The 10,863-nt window shown below is 39.5% G+C and overlaps 1 protein-coding gene across 2 annotated transcripts in view; it reads left to right on the forward strand.

Annotated features, from left to right (window-relative positions):
- NUP155 (nucleoporin 155) overlaps positions 1–9,698 on the forward strand; it is a 53,397-nt gene extending 43,699 nt beyond the window's left edge. For both annotated transcript variants that reach the window (XM_080679923.1, XM_080679924.1), the window contains exons 30-35: positions 688–801; positions 1,482–1,602; positions 2,041–2,151; positions 4,379–4,515; positions 7,463–7,569; positions 8,166–9,698. In XM_080679923.1, coding sequence (XP_080536049.1) covers positions 688–801; positions 1,482–1,602; positions 2,041–2,151; positions 4,379–4,515; positions 7,463–7,569; positions 8,166–8,304 — 729 coding nt within the window. In that variant the 3' untranslated portion in view covers positions 8,305–9,698. The remainder of the gene's footprint in view (positions 1–687; positions 802–1,481; positions 1,603–2,040; positions 2,152–4,378; positions 4,516–7,462; positions 7,570–8,165) is intronic.
- Positions 9,699–10,863: the final 1,165 nt, after the last annotated feature.

Here is a 10,863-nt window from a genome sequence, read left to right on the forward strand (position 1 = left end):
ATTTGGGTCATAGGATATTGCTGTAGTTTAAACTTTTCTCTGTGGCACTTCAAAAGGTTTTTTCCCAACTATTCCAACATGGAGCATATTACATCACACTCACCATTTATTCTGGAAGCTAGAAAGTAGAGTAGGCTAAACGGCCTTAACTAAGAGACCCCACGTGTATAAAGGTCCCCATACAAACGCTTATTTCTCAGTCACAAACATCCAGAGTGGGTATTTCTAGTTGACAGGTGGCTTTCTTCCTGCTTGATTTTGGGATCCAAGTTCTATTCTCTACTATTACCTGCGGCTTTACTTTTTCTTCAGTCAGAGGGAGGAAGGAAGAAAGCATGCCAGCAGCACATTCACTCTTAAAAACCTTGGCTCTGATGTGACACGCTTCACTTTCACTGGCCTTCCTCTGCAGGGAACTTAGGCTCAGGTTCAGACCTCCCTGCGAGGAGGCTGGAGGCCTCGCCATTCGTGTGGCTACAGTTCTGGGAGGAGCAGGTGTGGGTGGGCAGAAAGACTGAGAAATCTCTCATGTTGAAGATGTTAGTAGAGCTGCCAGTCTGTTATGGTAGAAGTCTTCATTAAAACATTAATGTAATCCCATGACGTCAGATCCTGGGAGTCATTTCTTTGAGTTCCTGTTGATCTTAAATAATGAAATCATTACTTCCTTTTTTCGGTCCAAACTAGGTTGCTAGGATCCAACTCCAGATACAAGACACGCTACAAAGGCAGTACTCCCATCATTCTTCTGTACAGGACGCGATTTCTCAGCTGGATTCCGAGCTAATGGACATAACTAAGGTAATGAGAAGCCCAGTGGAATTCCTGTAGCAGTCAAGCGGCAGTCGCCTCATACCTACGAATTCCTTGTCAGTAGTGCCAGCCTTCCTCCACAGAGTCAGATACGCCTTCCTCGGCAGCATGTCCCCGGGCAAATCACCGCTGTGGTGTTTGACTTGGAGAAAGAGCTGAGTTCCTCTCTCCAGGGCAGTGCCTGTAAAGAACCTATCAGCGTCAGGGGCTTGGGTAAAACTCGAGCCTGGTCTTTGAATGCCTCACGTCTTGTCTCGAACAAGCAGCCTCTTTATCTCCCCGAGCCTCTCTGTGTCTTCTAGCAGTTCTTTTCTCATTCACTCTTGGACGTGGCTTTGGCGCCCTTAAGCACCTGAGATTGGCCAGTGTTCCCGTGATTCTGCAAACCTTGTGTTAGACAACGTTAATTCTAGAAGAAAAGTCATTGTGACATCTTCCAGCCAAGAAAAAAATGCACACGTGCTGAATCTATGTGGATGTACTTGCCAGTCATTCACCACTTTTAATCCATAGTTACGACCAGCTATGCATCATCATGTTTTTATTTCATATTTTAGGAACTTCAGATAAAACCTATGGTTGTTTTGAACTTTCAAGTCATTTTTCACTATTAGTTTCTGGACCCTGACCTCTGATTGGATGTATAACGTTGACATTTTCTCCTACAGCTTTATGGGGAATTTGCTGACCCGTTTAAACTTGCAGAGTGTAAACTTGCAATAATTCATTGTGCCGGTTATTCAGACCCTATATTGGTGCAGACACTTTGGCAAGATATCATAGAGAAAGGTAAGGGAGCGCTTATAGGTGCACGTAGCATGCATTACTTAGTGACGCGGTAGAGGGACACAGGCTGCTGGTGGCTCAGATGTCCAGGGCTCAGGCAACTTGTATGTGCCTAAGCAGAGGTGCATGGAGGGAACCTGGACCTGGCGGAGGGGGGTCCTCCAGAGAAGGATCCAGTGAACATTGGGGAGGACTCTTGAGAGTGTCATTTCGGTTTGTGCTGCTGAGTAAGCGAGACTGGGACACTTCTCTCAGAGTCTCCTGGCCCCTGTCCCGGTAAGACGAGAGTATCTCAGAAACTAACAGAATACAGGATCTGCTCATTATGTTAAGTGAATATCAGTTCTAGGGTTTTTTATTCCTTGAAACAGTAAAATAGCCGATTTGAACACTTCACAGTGAAAGTCATCTGGGTTTCTAAGAACATTCTCTGTCTTTCAGAACTGAATGAAAGTGTGGCACTGAGCTCTTCCGATAGAATGCACGCCCTTAGTCTGAAGATTGTTCTTCTTGGCAAAATGTATGCGGGCACACCTCGCTTCTTCCCTTTAGGTGAGCAGGGACCGCAGCTGGCCTGCGTCTTTCTTGTCTTTTGATGGTTTTCTTCATTGACATGGAAAAATAATTACCTTTAGAGTGAATGCATCTTTGTTGCTGTTTAGTTGAGCAGTTTAGTTCTACTTCTCCTAAAAGAAAACCCTCCACAGAACAGCAGGATTTGTTGGTGAATAGCTTGGTATGGAACTTCCTTTGACTGACCTTCCAAGTGCATCTATCTGTCTTGGGATAGTGTTGGCTAACAGACCATCGGAATAATATTGTTAAAATGGCTGGTATTTTTGTGAATGGCTAGTCTCTGATTGATTCAACTCCTCTTGTTATATTGAGGGCATATTTTCTTTAAAATAGTGGGTAGTTGTCTTAAAAATATAATATGCTAAATATAATCATTATGTAGGTGGCCGTAATTATTACGAATCATTTGTCAACCTACCATATTTTCTTCAGCTTTAAAACAATGGAATCAACAAATTTATTTTTTTAGTCCTCACCTGAGGATATTTTTTCATTGATATTTAGAGAGAGAGGGAGAGAGATAGAAACATGGATGTGAGAGAGACACATTGATTGATTGCCTCCCACTCACACCCCGACCGAGGCCCAAGATCGAATCTGCAACTGAGGTATGTGCCCTTGACTAGGAATCAAGCCCGCAACCCTTCAGTCTGGGGGCCAACTCTAATTACTGAGCGAAACCCGCCAGGAAAACCATCTCTGATTTAGTGTTCCTTGGGCATAGTAAGAAAGAAAACCATTATAAGCATACCCTTATTTCTTGTAAGTACAGTACTACCTGCTCTGACATTTCATTGATTAGAAAAACATACGTATGTGTGTGTGTGTGTGTGTGTGTGTGTGTGTGTATATATATATATATATATATATATATATATATATATATATATAGTAAGTATATGAAACTTGACAATTTTAATACTAAAAAGGCCACCCACATTCTGCACAATTCCTTTTTGAGGGTATTTCTGCTTTGACTCCGATTTTTAATTTCGGGCTCCATAAAGTGTAGGGTGGAAGAGGTCTTCCTTTTTCTGTCAAATGGCAAACAGGCTCCGGGAGACTCCAAACTAGAACAAGATGGGCGTTTTTAGAATTTCTATTCCTACCCGAAATCTTGGTAAATTCTAGGGGAGACATAAGCCCAGCGGCACCTTTTCAGTGACTCTTACCCACGGATGCTCACATTGGCAGGTCTCAGATTTCAGGTATCATGATAGGAATTCGAATGTTACTGTTATGTCTTATGATACGACAGGCAGTAAAAAGTGGGTTCGCACGTTAAAACGATCAAAGTAAATAACTTGTAGTAGCCTTTCTTCTGAAAAGCTGTTAAATCGAGGATATTGCAGTAATATGTTAAAGAAACGTCAACAGTGGGTTCTCTCCAATAGTGGGGTTGTGGATGGTCTCTATTTTCTTGTACCTGCCAGTATTTTCCAAATTTACTAAATGCACTTTTTTCTTAGTAACTTTAAAGTGTATTATAATGCAGTGGTTACAGTGTATTCAGAGTTTTGTAACCATCACCACAATTAGATCATTTTCATCACCCCATAAAGAAACCAGGTAGCAGCCACTTCTTACTTCTTCAGCCCCAGGCAACCACTAATCTGCTTTCCATCTCTCTAGACTTGCTTATTCTGGTATATGTCTTATTTTTATTACAAAAAATTTTTTGAAAAAAATTTTAAATGATTTCCCCTTATAAACTACTCATTTATGAATAAGGCCTACTTTTTTTTTTTTTTAATAAACCTTTATTGTTGAAAGTATCACATATGTCTCCTTTTTCCCCCCGTTGACCCCCTCCAGCTTGCCTCCACCCCCACCCCAGGCCCTCACCACCCCGTTGTCTGTGTCCATGGGCCATGCATATATGCATACACAGTCCTTAGTTGATTACCTCCTGCCCCCTCACCCTTCCCTCCAAGATTCCACACTCTGTTCCTTGCTTCCATGTCTCTGGATCGGCCTACTTTTTAATATCAAGAGTTAACAATCCTACAACAATACAGAAGTAATTATGTGACATGAAGCTTGTGATAACTAACCTTATTGCAGTAAACATTTTACATTATATGTGTATCAAATCAATCATGGCATTGTACACCTTAACCTACACATTGTTATATGTCACTTAGATCTCATAAAGCTGTGGGAAAGAGATAACCATCCTGATCTGATCTTTTTTCCTCCCCAGATTTTATTGTGCAGTTCTTAGAGCAGCAAGTTTGTACTCTGAGCTGGGATGTGGGTTTTGTAATACAGACAATGAATGAAATTGGAGTGCCCTTACCCAGGCTGCTGGAAGTGTATGATCACTTGTTCAAGTCACGGGTAAGGAAAATATGAAATGAAAGTAGTTAGTTAGGTAAAGTTCAGTAACTTTTTCTAGATATAGGAGGGCGTATTCCGATTGCATGTGTATAAGTCTCTCATAATCTAATACATCAGAAACTTGTTTCATTGGTTTAGTATCAGAAATTATCATAATTCATACTTTTAAAACCAATGAGAGTGGCTTTGCCATATGTCATGATAAAAATTAAATTTCACTTTTTAATATTAACACAATAAATTCTTTACTCTTGGAATAGGCTAAACACATTACATTAAGAATCATCATGTACTTTAAAAGAAAATAACTGAAACTTGGGGTTTGGGGTGCAGACTTTTCTTCCCGTGGGTTCTTGTCCTCACAAAGTTTGAAGAATAAACTCGCGGACAAAAAGGCTTCTTTAATAAAAATGTAGAAGTTTATGGGAAGCAGATACAAACTCCAAATGGACATGGGTGTCCCCAGAGGGGCCCCCCAATGGGAAAAGCCTGCTCTCTCTAATGGGAAAATCAAAAAATCCCGCCTCATGTCCCTCTGTCTCCAGTTAATATATGCTGCAGTTCTTTGTTTGAATCTGACATTTTTAATTGGTTCCTTTCCTTAATTTGGGACGCCCCTGCTTTCCTCATTGGTCATTCTGCTACATGGTATTAGTTTCAAAGCTCAGTGCCCACGTAGTACCCCCCTCTCCCCCACCTCTCTGCCCTTATCTTGCTGGTTGGAGTTGCCTTAGATCTCCCAGCTGCTCAGGCCAGAGATACCCCTGTCTGTCTTTGGTCTGTGGCTGTTTTAATTGCTCAGGCCAGAAATGTTTCCATCTGCCTGGACCCCCTCTTCCTGTTGCATTTCTCTGTCCTCTGTACAAGTGAAATAAGCACCCTGGCGTCTTCAAGTCTCCATCTATGTCTTCCTCTCCCATGGACCCTCCTCATTCCCTAACCTTCCTAATTAAGCTACCTAGCTAACCCTTTCAGCTGTGTTAACTGAAACCTCATCTAAAATATCAGTGCTTAAAGGTCTTTCCTCCTGATTAGACCGATGATTTCAACCTTTTTCATCTCATGGCTCACAAAACCAATTTCTAAAGTTCATCAGCACACCAAAATATACTTTTTGCCAACCTGACAATTTTTATTGATTTACAAAAAATAGTAATAGTATTTACGTACCCTTTTTGCTACAACGTGACTTCTTTTTTTTTTTAAATATATCTTATTGATTTTTTACAGAGGGGAAGGGAGAGGGATAGAGAGGTAGAAACATTGATGAGAGACACATAGATCAATTGCCTCCTGCACACCCCTTCCTGGGGATGTGCCCGCAACCAAGGTGCATGCCTTTGACCAGAATCGAACCTGGGACCCTTCAGTCCGCAGGCCGATGCTCTATCCACTGAACCAAACCAGTTAGGGCCAACATGACTTCTTAAAATTTTTTTTTTAGCCCTAACCGGTTTGGCTCAGTAGATAGAGCGTCGGCCTGTGGACTGACGGGTCCCAGGTTCGATTCTGGTCAAGGGCATGTACCTTGGTTGCGGGCACATCCCCAGGAGAGGGTGTGCAGGAGGCAGCTGATCTTGTATCTCTCTCATTGATGTTTCTAACACTATATCCCTCTCCCTTCCTCTCTGTAAAAAATCAATAAAAATATATTAAAAAAATTTTTTTTAATATGTTTTTATTGAATTCAGAGAGGAAAGGAGAGGAAGAGAGAGATAGAAACATCAATGATGAGAATAGTTGATCGGCTGCCTCTTTTATTCCCCCCAATAGGGATTGAGCCTGCATCCCCGGCATGTACCCTTACCGGGAATAGAACCATGACCTCTTTGTTCATAGATCAACGCTCAACCACTGGTGGGGTCAAAGTGACTTCTTTAAAAAATCAGGTGCCTATACTTGTATATAAAGATTTCTGGTTCCAAGAATTAACCAATCAGATGCAACCTCATTATGCAACATGATCAATAAGATGAAACTATTATGACCTATGTAGTTATGGGTCAAGACAGGGCATTCACACCAGATGGCCATTATGACTGTTGTCATTTTTTTTATCTGACAGTCTAAGGGAAAAGAGGTCAGTGCCCCTGACTAAATAGTCAGGTATTGCATGTTTAAAAACATTTTGTGACACACGGGTTGAAAATCAGTTATTAGATTATACATTGTAATTTTTGTCCGATACAAGATCCAAATAAAACCTTGTGAACTAGATCGTGTCTTTTATAGTGGCATCATCAAAATGTCCATATGCTTTGAAGGTATTTGTGTATCTCATTTAAGCCTCACAATGAACGGTGATGGAAATGAGCAAGTAGTATTATCCCCTTTTCTACTGCATCTGACAAGGGCAGAAATCCTATATAATAAAAGCACAGTATGCAAATTGTCCCCTTAACCGGGAGTTCGACCAGGGGCGGGGGCTGGCTGGGGGAAGGGAGTATCTGGCTGGCAACCACTGGAGACCCTACCAGTGCTTAAATTTCATGCACTGGGCCTCTAGTGTTAAATAATCTGCTCAACTCACACGGCTAGTTAACAGGTAAAGCCAGAACTAGAACTAAGATTCTTTGACTACTAATTTAGTCTCTCATTTACAATATCAGACTAAGTCTGCATAGGTTCAAAGTAAAAGTGATGTCACATGATAGGAAGAGATGGGTTGTTTCTCTTACCTCTGCTTCCTAAACAGGACATTTACATGCTCTATAGAGTAGACTTATACATCCAATATTCCTCGAAATAACATCAAAGTGCAGTTTTCAATATTGTTCAAATATTAATCATAACCAGAAAGTAATTTAGTAACCACATAATATTAAATACCTATTTTAATATCAGTTCATTTTGCTTGGACTCTGATGGCTGTTTTAACTAACACAAATGGTTGAACAGTCAGTCGACACGTTTGCCTTATAACTCACAATGTATATTTTCTATATAGGATCCATTCTGGAACAGAATGAAGAAGCCACTGCACCTTTTGGATTGTTTACATGTACTATTGACCAGATATGTTGAGAATCCTAGCCAGGTTTTAAATTGTGAGAGGTAACTAACTATGAATTAGATATTGCATTATTAAGTGCTTCTAATAAATATCTGGTTAACAAATTTGGAGAGAATGGGGAAAGATAACTGTGAGTATAAAGAAGTATAGGAGATTTAGGCTCTTTTTATGTTAATAAGAACTATTTGAATGATACTGATCAGTGTGTATTAAAGAAAGGTTAGAGTTTTTTCCATTTTCAACCCTTATCTTGAATTTTTTCTACAAGTGGAAAAATATAATTTATGAATTACTTCTAAATTCTTTCTGATTTGAATTAGTGACCAAGGACAGTTTAATCATGACTTTGTGATATTATTGGCCATTTTAAGATATATTTGTTTGAAAAGGCCAAAAGATTGCAAATAATATTTTAGAATTATCCTTTACTGCCTCTTCATTATAATCATCTTTAAAAGAAAAATGGTGGTTGTGTGGTAATCCACCTACCCCCTGAGTTTCCTTATTTGTTTGCCATTTACTTAAATCGCATGATCCTTGCACTTCTGTGAGAGAGTATCAGGAAGGTTAGCAGACGTTGGAGGGAAGGAATGTTTGTAAATGCACAGATAGCTGATCTGGTGTCTTTGCCTTGCAGGAGAAGATTTACAAATCTCTGCCTGGATGCTATTTGTGGTTACCTGGTTGAGCTACAGTCTATGAGCCCGTCAGGAGCAGTACAAGCCATCACAGGGAATTTTAAGTCTCTTCAGGCTAAATTAGAACGGCTTCATTAATTATCCTCATGTATTTTTATCCACACGTTTTGATCTGTAAAATAAAATCTCAGCTTGGTCCAGATATCAAGTGCTCTAAATCTAAGAAATTGAGAACAATTTTAATAGAAATGTGTTTTTAATAGGTGGCTAGTGTCTACAAACAACACATTTACCAGATGAATTCTTTTTTACTACTTTGTTTTATAATGAGGTTAAAAAACAATTGAGGTTAAGATTTTTATCTTTATTCCCACAAGGATGAGAAATATTTAGAAACTCTTATTTTGAATTTTACTGCAGGCAGAAATTTTGAATTTACAATATTCATTTTTAATTTAGTCCAAAGATGTTGATAGCAAAATTTAGACAGGCTAGCTGAGCAGGCCATTCGCATAATACTGGATTCTGCAACAATCCTTAAATAGGCACACAAACACTCTCTTTAAAATTTATTAAGGTTTGGGTTTATCCTTGGAAAGAAATTTCCTCCAACTAGTAATTTTTCCAGTTATAATCCTGGAAGATTAATTTTTTGAGCAGGTGATAAGCTTGTACCTAATGTTCTGTCTTGGAAACCTATCCAGGAGATACTGTTTTTCCTAGTGTCTACCTAGTTCTTTGGCCTGTGACTACTGATTCTATTAGAATAATGGTTCTCAAATAGTGTGCACCAAACCAGTACACCAGCACATCTGGGAGTTTGTTGCAAGTTCAGATTATTGATCCCATTCTCAAACCTGCTGAATCTGTAATCCAGGGTGTGTTTTAACCAGCCTGTGGGCCTGCCGCACATGCCAGGCTTGTGAACCACTGCATTACAGGACGCACCTAGCTGCTGGGTTGTGCTTCCTATCAGAGTGCTCCCCTTCTCCCCCATCAGGAACCACACCCACGGGTTTTACCCAAGACACACAGTATGAAAGCAGGGTTGTTAGTAATGTCGTTTTTAGGCTTTAAGAAAATTGGAATAACTAAACCAAGTGCCCAAAGTCATGGCGACGACGAGGGGAGAGAGGAGCAGGACTAAGACACGGACTCCTCTCCTCTCACGTTTGCTACCAGGAGTGCTTGCCTTCTGTCCGTTGTCACTGATGCATGACTAACATTTTTAAAATGCATTTTGGAAATATTTTTCTTTCCACTTTTATTTTTTCCCCGAGATCATGAGTTGTCCTTCCCATATTTATTCTCTTAGAATTTAGCTCCCTTTCTCCCATAACCTCTAATTTATAATATTTACTAGAATGTTAAAATATACAACTACCTCTCATCTTTTTTAGATTTTCAATTAAATTTTTTTAATGTGGAAAATGAATGTATGCAATACTTGGTTAATTCTGTAAATTTAAGATTCTGTCATGTCTACTTAAACTGAAAGTCTTGCTTAAATATTAAAATTTAGCTATAACGCCAGTTCTGCTAGATATACTTATAGTTTTGTTTTATATATGTGTGTGTTATACATAACATTATATATTAACTATATAATATATGACAATATATCATATTTATAATATATAACTATATATAATACATATGATATGTATTATATATAATATACTTCTAATATGTGTAACAACATATTATATAATGTATTAACTATATAATATATACTTACATTTACCAATATGTCATATTTATAAAATATAACTATATAGTTTTATTTTAAGTACATTTATGCACAACCACATTAATATATGTGTTAAATATACTCAACTCACAATATTGAAGCTACTTCTTTCAAAAGGGCTGTAGGCTATCGTGGCTAATGGTCCTTAGGAGTCACAAATCTGAGCCCTGTCCCTTCCGTTCACATAGCACCTTTTGAGGGGCTTTCAGAATTCCAGCTGCCTGACAGGTGTTTTCACTACCCTTTGGGGGGGGGGGTAAGATCCCTAAGAGAAAAGAAATTCAGTCCCCTCCCTTTTAGTCCTCTGGAACCGTGTTTCTAAAACGTTAACGTTCATGAGACTCACCTGGGCAGCCTAGGAAACAGATGACAGAGTTTCAGCCCCAGTGGGATGCTGACAGCGGTGGTCAGTGGTGTAAGCTTGGGCAGCACTGTGCTGGCACATGTGCCCACTGCATCTGTGCGCTCTGTACCTGGGACACGTTTCTTTATAGTGACTAGTGAACGTACGGGCAGTGAGTAACCAACAGAACATAGCTTATGAAATGGTGTATTCATTGCAGGCAGTGAGGAGTCCCTGAAGGCCTCGATTGTTACATATGTATATTTTAGGTAGATCATTAGTATGGCAAAATGGTTAGGAAAGAAGAGAAAAACCTATTTTGAGAAACTGCAAGGTAAAGGATATTGACCCTGAAATGCATGTGACATATGTTCAACATTTTTTTAGTTACAACATTCCCGACTTGCTAGTGACTGGTTCATTGAACCACTCTGCTAACCACATAAACCTCCTCCACTTTTTTAAAAAATATATTTTATTGATTTTTTTATGGAGAGGAAGGGAAAGGGAAAGAGAGTTAGAAACATCAATGAGAGAAACACTGATCAGCTGCCTCCTGCACACCCCCCACTGGGGTGCGCCCACAACAAAGGTACATGCCCCT

This window comes from Plecotus auritus (genome assembly GCF_963455305.1).
Source record: "Plecotus auritus genome assembly, chromosome: 7".
In the NCBI taxonomy this organism is placed as follows: domain Eukaryota; kingdom Metazoa; phylum Chordata; class Mammalia; order Chiroptera; family Vespertilionidae; genus Plecotus; species Plecotus auritus.